Below are 15,200 nucleotides of genomic sequence, written 5' to 3'. Positions count from 1 at the left end.
TAAAGGGAAGATTTGCAGGTAGATAAAGACCTGAAGTTTTATGAGTTTTGTAGTTAGCTATGTCTAAGATGAAACACAACCGAACACACTAGTTCTTTCTTCCCGTTCCAGTTCTTCTTTAAAGGGCAGGAATTTGGAAATTAATGAAATGATAATCCTGTGCATGGCCCTTGACCTACCCTTCCCCCCCACACCCACACACCTGTCATTAAATTTAGAACCAAATTAGAAACATCCTGGGCAGAAACTCTGCTTGGAGGAGCTTGTCATTTGGTGGCATTCCTGTCAAGTACATGAACAAGAGCCTGAGTAAAAGGAAAAACTGCACAAATATTTGAAAGGAGATGCTAGGGAGAGTGAAACAGATGGAGAGGAATTCCCCGAATGGGCACCCTGAAGCAGGCATTGCATGCCATCACTGAAATAAGACAAAGGTGACCTTCCCTTGGTGGAGGATTCCACAGGATCTAATTTGTATTTGGAGGGAAATAAATTCACAGATAAAAAAGTCATAGTCCTTTCATTTATAAGGAGGCATGAGGGGGTTGAGACTTTGTAAGGAAGCATGAAGGGGTGAGTAAGCAGCTATTCATTATACTGGGACCTGCATTTTTGTATCAGCTGGTCTCTCAATCACAAGAGGATACTTTAGCATTGGCTGTCTAGGTGAAGTGAGTGATAAGCCCTCCTCATTGTCTTGTGTCATCAGGTAAATCCTCAGAACTGGCCAGGATGGCCAGGAATACTGAAATCTGGGAGAACCCAAAAGAATAGAAAATCAGGAATGCACTAAAAGAGGTCAGCAGACCTTCAGGCATGCAGGTGATGCCACAGGGAGGGTGCTGACTTTCCAGAGGAAATCATTTCTATTCCTTCTAAAGCCTGAAAGCAAGTCAGGTGGAGAGGCTGACCCTCCCAGGGTGCAAACCTGAAAGCAGCAATCTAGCAACCTGAGCTCTGGTCTTTGGCTCTGCCTCTGGCTTGTCAAGCCCCCTGGGGTAAGTGTCTTAACCTCTTGCAGCCAAGGCTGAGCTGTCAGCCCAGCTTTCAAAGCATCTCAGCTCACCACCCACTCCTCTCCTTGGGTAATTGTTTTCGAGAATGGGAACAGGTTGTTTCAACCTCTGTAACCTTACAAGATTAAATGGAGCAAGCTGCCCGAATTTCCCAGGTGGGAGGGACTAACCTTCGAGAATTCCTCAGATGTCAGAGGGAGAGAGTTCTCTGATCCGGTGACATAGGGTGAACTGTTCTACCCTCTTCACCTGAGAGGCCCTTCCAATTCTCACTGAGTGGGGAGAAGCAGGAGTGAAAACCTCAGCAAGTTTGTGTGACTTGTGAGGTGTCATCACCGTTCTAGACCCGGCACAGGGACACCTGGGCAGTTAGAGCTCTCAAGTCCCACAAGATTTCTTTCTCAATCTTTACTGCGTGTTTCCTGATCACACGTACATTTGAAAAAGGTTTAGAATGTGTTCTATCATCCCACCACCCAGAGGTAGCCACTATTAATGCAATGTTTCGTTGTGTTTCTGTGTCATGTGTTTTTCTATGCATGATGGAAACATCTGTATTTAAACAAAGTTCGGATAAATTAGTACTACACAGTATTTTGTACATCTGTGAACATCTTTGTGCATGTCAAAAAAAAATGCATTAACTTCTCACAACCATTCTGTGACTTACATAACCAAATTAGACTCATTTTACAGATGACGAAGCCGAGTACAGAGCTGTGAAGGGACCTGACAAGGTCACACAGCTAACAGACTCACACTCAGGTCTGCCTGGCCCCCAAGCTGGTATTTTCAACCAACTCCTAATTATGGTACTTCTTCAGATAAAAAATAAGAATTGCACATTTTCTCCTCACCTCTATTGATGACCTGTTGTCTCAAAATCTAGATCAAGATTCTTCTGGAGCTCGAGTGATTCACTTGTGGTATACACAAATCTTCTGTGGTGGGATTTTAAATTAGTGAAATTGGTGAGATTAAATGTGGTTAAGTGATCAGTCTTGATCTAAGGTCACAACATTCTCAAAAAGAGTCTGGATTCCATATACCAGGTAATCTGGGACCACTCTTCATGAGATATACTCTTCAACAAGAATCGGTCACTTATATAGGTAGATTGGTCACCTATTGTATGGAATGAAAAACAGAATTCACTAATCATCAAATAAATGTCTGGCAAACCCAAATCAAGGGCCATTTTACAGAATACCTGACCACAACTCCTCAAAATTGTCAAAGTCGTGGAAAACAAGGGAAATCTAAGAACAGACCAAAGGAAACGGGGGAGAATAGGACAGCTAACTGCATTGTGGTATTCCTGGATTGGATCCTGGAACAGGAAGAAAATACTGATAGAAAAATTGCTGAAATCCAAGTAAAGTCTTGGGTTTAGCTAGTCATGACCTAACAATGTTGGTTTCTTTGTTTTGACAAGGGTAGCATGTACATCTTAGATACAGTGCAAGATCACATTAGGGGATACCAAGTGAAAGTGTGCAACTCTTTGTCTTTGCAACTTCTTTGTAAACCTAAAATCATTCCAAAATAAACATTTTATTTAAAAATATATTAAAAGATTAACACAGGAAAGGAGACAACAGTATAGTGATAAAGTTATGACCACTAGAGCAGCTGAGCATAAAGCTTTGCTCCAGACTTCCTAGAATAATGGAAATGAATTCATACCATATTGCCTACATGTTTTAAAAGGACAGATGCGTTTTTGAAAAGTACAAATACATTTTTGAAATATGTAAAACTACAAGGAACTTAACCTAAAAGAATCAGAGCATTTGGTATCTGCTCTGATGGTATGTGATGAGGCTGTGTTGATTCCTGATGTGGAAATGGCGACAGTCCTTTTTGTTGTACACCTGAGGTCCATGAGTGTCCTCGATCCCTATATGGTGAGCACTTCCCTCCCCTTCAGCACCTTTTTTCCCTCCTAAGAGATTGAGCCTGGAAAATTGTGCTTCTCTTTGACTCATGCTCTCAGTTTTGCTGACTACATGAGGGCTTGGAAAGAACAGCGGGGATTGAACAGCCTCTGCAGGGAGCTGTTCCCACCCCAGTGCTGATCAGTGTCATGCTCAGAGGAGCTAATGTCCAACTCTGCTCGCAGGAGGATATTCTATGAAGCTGGGGGAGCTGGGACACGAGCCAGATCTCTGTGGAGAGTGGAACCCCTTCGGATAAGGTAATGGAGGGTCAGGGTGGTGCTCTTTTCAAGATAATTTTATTTTGCTGTCCTGTCTGTTCTCTTAAAAATTTCACTGATTCCACATCACCAGGCAAACTCTCACAAGTTCCTTGGCCCAGAGCTGTTTTGAAATTTTCCTGACTTTGTTTTTAAACAACAGCAGCACACACACGCACAGAGAGAGAGAGAGAGGGAGATTGGGAGAATGAGAGAATGAGAATTTCCAAGACTTCTGTTTTGATTCTGAAGCCCTGAACCCAGCCCCCAACTCCTGCTCCCCTTCTGGGGGCCAGGTTATAGAAGGCGAGCTTGGACAGGTCCGCTGAAAGCCATCAAAGTACTTCTCCCATTTGTTTCCTTAAGCAGATTCTCTGAAACCCAGCTAGTGTTTCTCTTCTCAGTAGTTGTGTTGGCTCCATTGGAATGTTGGCTTTAAATGAGACTAGTGATTGTGATGGCATGAGGTTGAGAAGATTAAAGCACCACTGGAGAGGTAGCCATGAGGAAAACCATATTTACTGGACTTGTCAGAAACAATATTGTACCTGGGTGAAAGGAACAGGAGGCTGAGACTTGAGCTGTGCACTTGAGGAAAAACATGTGGTCTTCAAACGTCACACCACAAAGGGGGATCCAGTAAGCTCTGGGCCATTATTTTGCCAAGAGGGATTGCAAGTCAGGCTAGAGCTAAACTAGCTGCTTGGGATAACAGGAGGGACAGTGTCTGTTTTCCTTCTCTGCTCTTCCTGCCAGCTCGCTCCTCAGCCTCCCTCTGAACATATGTTCACGGAAAATGTCTCTCTCATGAGGGTGTATGCCCCCAACGTGGTTTTCAAGATAATCCATTATAGATCAGGAGAAAATACTAGAACTTATACACATAACACATAGATACATTTACATTTTTTACTGAGAAACTCTTCGGAGGTTACTGGTTTAAAGAATACTGCTTTTAAGGAGCACCCACTTGGTAGCTGGCTTGGAGCATTTATATTCTCTTTCCAGCCCTGTTAAAATGCTTGCTCTAACATAATCTTAGGATATTAAGCCTTGCTTAATGGGCTTTTTTACAAAGTCAAAGTAGGTATGTATATATAATAGTTCCAGTTATGGTTGTTTATTTCCCCAGAGGCCTAACCATGAGATTTTATTCTAAAAGATTTTATTCCAACTCAAAAGATAGTGAGTTTCAAGTTAGTCAGTGGATAATTTCTTGCCTAACTCTTATTGTAACTTTCGTTGAATGCCAACAGTTTGATGTAGGACCATTGAAAGGTTACCATTTCAACAGGAGGTCTCCCTTATCTAAATCATCTTATCTTGCTTCACTTTTTTTCCACAGAATGGATCACCCTCTAATACAAAAATACACACACGCACATACACACACACACACACACACACACACAGACTTCTTTATTATCTACCTCTCCCTGGCGAGTGTAGGTTGCACAAGTATTTTTACCATTTCTCTTGAAGATAGGATTCTTTGTGGTAGTAAAGTTTGAGTTGAGATAGTACATTAGGGATGGCTTTGCTTTTCCAGAAATGAGTTTCCCTTATAAGGCATTCTTTTTGTGGTTTTTTTATATCAAGAAACTTCAGTGGAGTGAAGGGAAAATTGGAAGCTTGGGACTTCTAGTTACATTAAATCATTGACTTGTCCCAGGATCATCTTTCTTGTTGGTGTTCTTTTTCCCCCCTTTTATTTTTATTGAAGTATAATTAACATACGGTATTATAGTAGTTTCAGATGTACAATATGACTCAACAGTTCTATACATTTACTCAGTGTTCCTTAAGATAAGTGTACACTTAATCCCCTTTATTTTACCCATCCCCCCATCCACCTCACTCTACCAACCACCAGTTCTCTGTATTTAAAAGTCTATTTTTTGTCCTTTTCTTTTTGTTCATTTGTTTTGTTTCTTGAATTTTACATATGAGCAAAATCATAAGGTATTTGTCTTTCTCTGACTGATTTCACTTAACATTATACCCACTGGATCCATCCATGGCAAGAGCTCATTCTTTTTTGATAGCTAAATAATAGTCCATTGTATATATGTATGTACACACACACACACACACACACACACACACGCCCCATATCTTTTTAATCCACTCATCTATGGTTGGAGACTTGGGTTGCTTTCATATCTTGGCTATTATAGATAATGCTGCAGTAAACATAGGGATGCCTTTATCTCTTTGAATTAGTGTTTTCTCATTCTTTGGGTAAATATCCAGTGCTGGAATTACTGGATCATGTGGTAATTCCATTTTTAATTTTCTGAGGGACCTCCACACTGTCTTCCACAGTGGCTGCGCCAGTTTACGTTCCCTCCCATGGTGCACAAGGGTGCCTCCTTGTTGGTGTTGAGAGGCTGCAAGAGAAGTACCATGCTGAGTTGTCAGGAGACCCGAAATCCTAGAGCAAGCCAGGAGACGAGCGTTTTGCCCCTCCAGGGGATAAACCACAGAGGGATTAGAATTCTGCTAGTGTGTGGAAGAAAGCCCAGGATAGATATTGAAATAGACTGAGTTTCTCGGCTCTTCTCTCTGCACAGTTGGAGTGGCAGTAACATCAGATGGGGCCAGGCTTTCCGGCTCCGGCATCTCACCACAGGCCACTACCTGGCCTTGACAGACGACCAGGGCCTTATACTGCAGGACCGGGCGAAGTCGGACACCAAGTCCACAGCCTTCTCTTTCCGGGCCTCCAAGGTAAGGGGTGAGGAAGTGGACTTTGACCTCATTTTAAAAGTGAAAGCTCTGAGCCCTCCAGGCGGAACTGTGACCAAAAAGAAAGTGGACTGGAACGAGATGGAATTGGAAATTAGACCTATGAGAAACACTGTCTTCTTCTAGCTTTTGAATTGAGTTTACAGGGGAATGGGGGCCGTGGAGGCAGGTTTAAGTCTTAAGAGAGAGACTTCAAAGAAGAGTGGAAAGCCCCAGAAAATAAATGGGCAGTGTTGTTCAGAGGTTAATGAAAGATGATGCTGTTGCTTGATATGTTCTAAGTTGTTTTTAATACTTTTAAGCATATGCTTTAGTCCTTTAAGACAATGATGATGTAGAGGCACGAGTTTCAGTGCTACATGGGGTTAAATCAAGGAAGCGATTTCTTTCAGAAAGATGTAGAGAAGGCGTCAGTCTGGACATGACCTCATCTTGTAGTTGTCTGTATTATACAAAGTCAGCAGTACCTTCTTCATGCATTCCCTCGGAGGTCTCTTCCCTCCACTTCGCTTAGTTCTCACCCATCCATCCCCATCCTTCATTAAAAGTGGACCCTGGGCTCGTTAGGTTAACCGCAAACATGTAGCTTTGCCTTTTGATGTGTATGTAGACAGCAGTTTTTTTGCAGTCTCCTATCCTTAACGTCCAGTCAGGCTTTAACTCTGCATCACTCCAAACCGGATCTAGTTGGATGGTCAGAACTGCATGCTGAGCTGACTTCTGACAGAGAGTTGGATGCTCTGTCACTTTATGATTGTTCTGGAAAGATCATCCAAGCTTAGGAAAGTCTGTGCTCAGTCGCAGGCCTAGTTATCTGGGAGTCGGCACCTCCTAACAAGGCAGTTCGACATCTCCTTTGGGGGCTTCATCTCTAGTTTCATTCTTCTTGCTTTTTTCCAGAAATAGATCTTGATTTGTGTTCTCAACACGATTTCAGGAAAGGGTTGTGGATGATTCTGTTCATGTGGGACTTGGTGTGGAGCTGACAGCTGAATTTTCTGTGGGAAAGCTCTGCTTCTTAATGAATCAGAGGAGGACAGTCTTCCAGCATTGCCCTCTTTTGAAGCAGGGGGCTCAGACTCCTTTCTTTTCCTTCTTTTTTTGGTCCCAGAGTCTTTCCTGGCAGAGAATCTCTGGCATATAAGTTTTTCTCCCCCAAATGGCTACATATCAGAGTTAAGCTATTTCCATACCTATATTTCCAACATTAAAATATATGAACTTCCAACCCTGAATTCTTCTCAAACATCACCTCCCATCTGCTTCTCTTTAAATGGTATTTTGGCTCCTTGACTTCATTCTGGTTTTCTGAGCACATCTCCTTTATGTTCCCTTCACTTTTGTTTTTTAAGATTCCCGGAAAAGAAAGATTTTAAGTACAAACATGATCTGTGTAGTACAACATTTTGGCCTCCGCGAAGTGGTTTACGGCAGTGTAACTTGCTAAAAGAACTGGTGAAACAAAGCAACAAAAAAGTCCGAAGAACAGAGACAAGCGAGATCACATTCTTCCCTAAGAGCCAACTTGGACATGGGGTGCTGTGGATGACAGCAAGTGTGGGAGGGCGAAAGAGAGATGGGGGGAAAAAAAAGAAATGACTCCTTCTGGCTGGTGACCAAGTGAATTCCTTTCTAAGAATGCTAGCTTGGCTTTTTCATTCTTCGAGTGCTCTACCATGATCCCCTCAGCCCCCTCTAGACCTGCTGCCCTGGGGTGGATCCATGACTTTGCAGCCACTACTAGTTCAGAAAGGGGCTTCTCTGGTTACAGCAGGCATTCAGGTGGCCTTCCAGGCAGCTGGCAGCGTCCTGTTCCAAGGGGACTCTTCCATTCCATTCCTTTCTTGGCTCAGCCTTGTGGAGGATGGCTAAGCGCTTGCCGAGGCCACGGGGGACAGCCAGAAGAACTCAGAGCACCACAGAGAGTCCTTCCACTTGGCACAGCTCCTGGCCTGTGAGCACGCTTGCTTTCCAAAGGCCCATTGCTTAGCTCCCCAGGTCCTTCCATCTCTATGCACATGGAGGCAAGCAGCTGATGGCTGGAAGTCACCAAGGTACTGTGGGGACAGCCGGCATAGCAGAGCTGGACGTAAAAGTCACCCATGAGTCACATTGTCTTATGCACTTGGCAGTGTTGTTACATTTCACTGGAGTCACTACGTTAGAGATTTTAAATAACTCCCAGTGCCGCAGTACTCGGCCCAGCTACGTTCATTTCAGTGGGTGAGGAACTGAAGTCAAAATGACCTAGGCTCCGCAGCAGGCCAAGAAATGGCTGTGTTCCCCCCAGGAAATCGGGGCTTCCTTAGGACACTGTGTGGGCGGAGCATCTGACATCTTAGAATGTGAAGCTACACCAAAAGCAAGAATGTATGGAGAGCACGTTGCTCTGCCATACACAGTCCAGAGAGCTCTTGGGAGAAGAACACTAGAAATGCCTTGAGTGCTCTGGGGCCCCAGATTCCTCCCTAGTAAATGTATGTTTACCTTGCTGGGTGCCGGCTTTCCTCTGTAAATGCACACTCCAGTGTGCTCGCCCTCACCGGGGAGTAGTGAGGTTCCCCAGCAGAAGGAGACTTTTGGCTCTGCTTTTCAACAGTGGGAGGGCGCTGAGTCATCTGGCCAGTGCCTGCCTGTTACAGGTGTTACGGGATGGAGCAGATGGCTGACAGTAGTCGGAGGTACCATCTCAGGATGTGGGTGGTGGCGCAGGGGTTGGGGGATCCCAAGGGGAAGGCTGGGAGGTAGAGGTACTGTGTCTTTAGTGCCTTTGTCAGTGGCGTTAGGGTGGGTATTCACCTGATTCTCTCTGTACGTTGGGGAATCTAGAACGCAGTAAAAGAGACTCCCAGGAGGGTCACTCTTGGGGCTCATGTGTTCAGGACAGCACTGGGTTCGCTGGGCTGTGAGTCATTTGGCACTGATGGGCTTCCCACTGCATGTTCCTGTCTGGCTGCGTTAGTGAGCAACAGCTATGACTCCTAAACTGGGGCCATGGGACAGCTGCAGGTGCATGTTAACATCCTTAGCAGTCTGCCCTTACAAGGAAGCGGCAGGTACACTGTGAATCTTGTACACGTGGATCGGACAGGGGTGTGAATGAGCCTTCATGAAAGGGAGTCAGAACTCAAACCTGCGGCAGTCATGGGCCTGGCCTGGCTCAGATGAAATCAAACCGAGGTCTTTGAGCAAGTATGGGAAGCATGTAGAATAATGAGCAGGGAGTGGCGTTGGTCAGTTTTTATCCCTCTCCTTCAGCAGGGTGATCCAAACCAAACTGGAGGTCTGGGATGTCTTGTTGCCTCTGAACTATAGCATCACACCTATTCCTTTAATCGGAAGTGGTATTTGATAGAGTGTGGCTTCCAGGTCACCTAGATCTGGCCTTGACTCCCATCTGCTCTCTGTGAGACCTTGAACACAGCTCTTAATCTGGTTGCCCCTCATTTGAAATCTGTCATAAAATGTTAAGAGATGACCTCTGCCTGCCCTTCCATTCTCTCTATGCCACTTGCTCACAGTTGCCTTGAGCTCTGGCTTACTAAATATTTATCAGCCCTTGAACATGTTCTTTTTTCTCATTGCTCAACCTGTGCCTAGAATGCCTTTTACCCCTCCTAAACACCCCCACTCACGAACTCCTGCTCATCCTTCCAGACTAGTATCAGATGCCCTTTACAGGAGGAGGGCTCTTCCGTGGGCCTCCAGTAGGCCCCTGTCTGTGTTTCTATAACAGCCATCACTCACTGGACCGGGAGCCCCTAGATGACAAGGATCACACATGCCCCCTTTTGATACCCCAGCACTTGGCATAATGTGTAGCAGGTGGTAAGTGTGGAAATTGCTCAAGGGATATAGGAATGTGGTCATACATTAAAACAGCCTCAAATCATCATCATAGAAGTATCCTGTCATTGTGTAATCATTTTGGATCCTTATCTGCCTATCAGCATTCAAGGAGACAGATTCATTATTTTGAACATCGAAGTCAGATTTCTATGAACTTGATTTCACATTCATTTTCCCATTGTCTTGACATTGCAAGGCCATTCCCCAAGGATTGTCAGATAATGTGATTTAGTATTGCCATGCCAGAGTAAATATTATCTGTTTAGAAGTCATGTTTCCACATCATTTTACAGTGCTGAATTCCTTTCAGGGAAGAGTGAATTAATTAGTGATATTAAATCAAGACTTATCACATGTAACCATTTATTTTATAGCTATTTTTCATGACTATACCATAAGTCTTGAAAAGTTGAGATAGAATCTCAAAGTTTGCCTATTTTATTGCAGAAGGATGTAGAGCTATCATTGTTCCCAATGAGAGGAAATTTTTCCTCAGTTTATAAAAATGTTACGTTCAGTTGAGTCAACAATTATCAAATATCTAGTATGCGCTAAGCACTGTGTTCTTGGCCAAACATGACTTCCCTGCCTTTTAAAAGCTGTGCATGGAAAGCATCTCTGTAGACTGGCCTCGTGTGCCCTTTAACCTTAGCAGCTCCTGGCAGTCAGAATCAAGATGGCAGCCGGACTCATGGGATATCCCTTAGGAAAACACTGGCTCTGTTTGTGCCAGCCCCCAGACTTGCTCCGCTTCCTCACTGAGTTCTCAGCCAGGGAAGGAGATGGGTACAGAGGAAGGAGGGAAAAGGGAGAGGAGAAAACAACTACCTCAAGATTCAAACATCTAGAGACAACAGTTTTATTTCATTTCAAATAAACTCTACACAGTATTTTTTATTTTATCTTCCAAATTTTTAAATTCTAGTTAGTTAAAATACAGTGTAATGTTGGTTTCAGGAGTAGAATTTAGTGATTCATCACTTACAAATAACACCCAGTGCTCATCATAATAAGTGCCCTCCTTAATACCCATCCCCCATCTAGCCCATCCCCCATCCACCTCCCTCCATCAACCCTCAGTTTATTCTCTATGGTTTGCCTCCCCCCCCCCTTTTTTTTTTTTTTGCCCTTCCCACACATTCATCTGTTTTGTTTCCTAAATGCCGCATGTGAGTGAAATCATATGGTATTTTTCTTTCTCTGACTTATTTCACTTAGCATGATTCTGTCTAGCTCTGTCTGTATCACTGCAAATGGCAAGATTTCATTCTTTTTGATGGCCAAGTAATATCCCATTGTGTGTGCATATATATTGCATATACACACACACACACACACCCCACCTCTTCTTTATCCATTCATTAGTTGATGGACACCTGGACTCTTTCTAGAGCTGGGCTATTGTTGATAATGCTGCTATAAACATTGGGGTGCATGTGCCCCTTCAAATCTATATGTTTGTATCCTTTGGGTAAATACCTACTAGTGCAATTGCTGGGTCATAGGGTCGTTCTATTTTTAACTTTCTGAGGAACCTCCATACTGTTCTCTAGAGTGATTGTACCAGCTTGCATTCCCACCAACAGTGTAAGAGGGTTCCCCTTTCTCTTCATCCTCACCAATAGCTATTGTTTCCTGTGTTGTTAATTATAGCCATTCTGAAGTCTACACAGTATTTTTAAAATTTAAATCAATGATTCTCAAGTCTTTATTGTTCAAAGTGGACCAAATAGAGAAGCAGTCGAGGAAAACCATGGGCTTTGAAGGAGAAGAAGCCTGAGTGAGAATCCTGGCTCGGCCATTCCCTGGTCAGCCTTAATGTGTCTTTTTTTCCAAAAAATAGGGGTGAAGAAGTGTGTCTTGAAGGGTGGTTGTGAGGATTCAGTGAGAATAGGAAGACGACCTGGGAGTGTGTCTCCTTATCCATGAAATGGCAGTAGTGCTTCCTACCTCACGCTGATGGTGTAGGAATTGAAGGAGAAAGATGGAGGGAAGAGCCCGCTGGAGAAGTGTGCCTTCCCTAATGCAGATGAGTCTGGTCCCCCAGCGCCCAGTGAACAGCAGGGGCCTTTCTTTGGCCTCCCACCCAGCCAGGATCCTAGCAATGTCCTGCAGTGTGTGATTTCTTGAAGAACATTCTAAGACCTCCTATTCTAGATTAGAAATTTAGAAAAGGACTATATTTGCGGAGAAGTAAACCCAAAGGTTGTTTCTCAAAGTTTCTCCCGGGACACCTAGGAAGGGGCAGACTAACCAGGCCTTTCTTGATGGCTTACCCCAGCATCCATGAATGGGTCTCATCTTCCCATGTCTCATTTTCCCCCTGAAACATTTTTGGGTGCTTACAGTGTGTTGGAAAGGTACTTTGTTGTCCTCTGTGGACACAGGCAGTTTCAATATGTCAAATAACAAATTTCACTCTAATTAATAAACGTGAGTTAGGAGCTTCTCCGTTCCAGATATGCTACGTACTGATGGCATAGCTTAAAAATCAGCTGTCTCTAGCCTTGTTTCTTTTCAATCTATAATTCACACTGCTGCTGGAACAGCTATTCTAAGATGCAGCCCTGTGTTAGCCCCCTGCTTAAAATTCTCAGTGGCTTTCCATTGCCAACACTAGCTTTTCTCAAGAGGTATTCCAAACAATAATTTTATGAATTGTTTTTTTTAGAAAAAGCAGTTTGGCTGCCCCTGCTGCATTATGCAGAATTCAACAGGTTTTATTTTTTTTTTCTGTTGTTTGCTTTTTATTGTCGGACTCCTAACAATCTGTCTTATATAAGCCCTAACACTTCCTTTGACTCCTGGAAGAAGATAAAGAACTTGTCCAAAGTCCTCTTTTCCAGGAGGAAGTCCATTAATGTTGTGAGTTTGAGAAACATGTACCTATAGTACAAAGTGTACTTTGTCCAGAGTCCTTTGTGTTCAAGTCCCTTCCTGGACTTCAAGCACTCTCCTTGCCACACGACACCCATCTTACTAGAGCTAAGTCCTCTCCCCTCCTTCCTTTCTCACTTCTCACTCCCAGCCAAGCTCACATTGAGTATCTGTCTTACGTAAAATCGTCCCTCACTCTCAGGCACAATGAGGTCTTCCATCTCCCAGACTCCACTGGCACCTTGAATGTAGGCTATGTCACCTTGCTATCATTACTGGTTTGTATGTATGGCCCTAAAGTTTATATGAGCCCAGAGCCATTTTTTCGTAAAATAATTGCATATGTTTTCAACCCGTCAGCCTTTTCTTCTTCATAATACCTTTTAAACAACTGAAACATTAATACAATTAATACTTAACTGTGCTAATGGTAACCATTCAAAAAATTATGTTCAAATGACAAATGGGCTTTGGAATTCTATTTGATTTTGGATTCTGTTCCATTACTTAGCTACAGGACTTTGAGCAAATTACTCAAATTCTGCAAGCCTCAGTTTTATCACCTATAGAGTATGAGAAATGAAAACAGAAGGACCATTAAAAGGTTGAGAGAAAATGTTCTGAAAGTGTCATGCATAATATATGTCCCTTTGTAGGTCCTTGGTAAATTCACTGATGGTATTGCCATTGTGGAGTACTTAGCAAAATACTTTGCTCTAAGTAGGCACTAGACAAACACTAGTTGCAGTTCCTTTTCTTGTCCTCCTAGAAATCTTAAATCACTCTGGAGAGCAGCAACTTAATCGTCCAAACCAGATATTTATTTAACGCTTGTGATGTGGTCAGGACCATTTCATAAGTTCTTCATGGAGACAGGAGGTGATGAGGATTATCCTTCAACCCCGAGTATCCTATTCCTCCTTAGAATCTACTCGTCATCTAACATAGAGAAGGTTGACAGAGATATACAAATTGATGTGCACAGAACAATAAAACAAAAGCAGATTATTTGCAACCTATTTTAAGCAAAGACAAGCAAATCTCAGTCTTGTCCTTGGAGAGTTTTCAATCTGGTAGCGGACAGGAAGCATGCCAGCAAGGGAGTCCTATCACAGAAGATGGTAAAGAGCCTTGAGGGAGGAGAAGGAAAGTGCTACGAGACCAGGGAAAATGCAGAGGTGGATCTGGGAAAGGCTTGATGGACGAGATGTGAAGATGCAGAGTTGAAATAGGGGATTTCCAAGCAGAACGTGTAATGTGGGTAAAGGCCCAGAGGAAGGGAATCTTGATATATCAAAGGAACCTAGTCCAATTTGGTTAAAGCATATGATATATATGAACTTTAGAAATGACAGTTGTATCTTCTAGGAATTGGGAGTTAATGGAAGGGAGTAATTGGATTAGCTCTATTATTTAGGGAGAATCCATTTCCAGCAGTAGAGTAAGTACATATGGGGCCATATTCAAGTGAACACAAAGAGGAGAGCATTCATGCTCAGAAGTCAGAAGATCACCAACCTGCCATGAGCCCAGTCAGCCTTCTCTATCATGGACCACTCTCATTTCCTTAGTATATCCTTGGTGGTGGTTAGGTTTGGGTTGAGTTGGCTTTAGTGTTGGTTCGTCTCCATGTCTCAGTTTTTTTTGTTGTTGCTTCTATTCTTTTAAATTAGAAGTGGCCACTGCAGTGACCACCATAGAGCTTTGGGAGTGCATGCTGTTTTATAAAAGCAAAGACACCAAGAGACACTCCATTCCGTAGACAGTCATGATCCATTGATTTCAGGCTCTAGAGAAATATATCCTACTATTTCTCTTCTTCTGGCCAAGTCATATTTAAATAAACAAAATTAAGAAAATAAATGGAGTGTAGTCATTGATAGTTTGGGAACATGCACTGTTTTAACTGTGAGCTCTTGGCAGTCAGGTCATTATTCATATTTAATAGTTGCAGTGTGTTTTCTTTTGCTGCATTGTCGTCTATAGTTTAGAGAACAGGCTGGAGGAGAGAACGTTGGCGTATTTTAAGTCCTGTTACTGGCCTAAATATCTTCAGGACTATAGGTATTTCTGGAATGAAAATCAAGTATCCATTGTTCTGTGAAATCAATGCATTCTTGACCACATGCCTCTAAAGAAGTCCTAATATATCAAATTCTATTTTCCCATTGGCTTTTGTTATAAAATCAAAGATAAGTTCCTTTAGAAATGCTAATTTTGAGAAATCTCATATTTAAAAATCGAGCCAATGTTTCAGCATACATTGAAAATAAGAATTTTCTTGTGAAGTATTAACATTGCCTAAGATGATCCTGTAAATGTACACGGAATAATTAATTTTACTGTTTTGAAGGTTTGAAGGAAAATAAATGAAAATATATATTTGAAAGAAAAAAATTACTTAGCTATACATATATATATGTTTATTAAGTAATTGAAAGGCACTGGATTCTCTGTACCAGGAATCCAAAAGTAATTGAAATCTGGCCCGTGCCCTTGATTCTTTTGAAGTC

The 15,200-nt window shown here is 42.8% G+C and overlaps 1 protein-coding gene across 1 annotated transcript in view; it reads left to right on the top strand.

Moving 5' to 3' along the window:
- Positions 1-15,200, top strand: part of RYR3 (ryanodine receptor 3) — a 518,087-nt gene that overhangs the window by 230,897 nt on the left and 271,990 nt on the right. The window contains exons 9-10 of the mRNA XM_073877464.1: positions 3,139-3,213; positions 5,787-5,943. Of these exons, the coding sequence (XP_073733565.1) occupies positions 3,139-3,213; positions 5,787-5,943 (232 nt within the window). The remainder of the gene's footprint in view (positions 1-3,138; positions 3,214-5,786; positions 5,944-15,200) is intronic.

This window comes from Callorhinus ursinus, unplaced genomic scaffold (assembly GCF_003265705.2).
Source record: "Callorhinus ursinus isolate GAN/ISIS: 27379988/994484 unplaced genomic scaffold, GSC_fseal_2.0 scaffold25, whole genome shotgun sequence".
NCBI classification, from domain to species: domain Eukaryota; kingdom Metazoa; phylum Chordata; class Mammalia; order Carnivora; family Otariidae; genus Callorhinus; species Callorhinus ursinus.
This window is presented reverse-complemented; position numbering and strand designations above follow the sequence as displayed.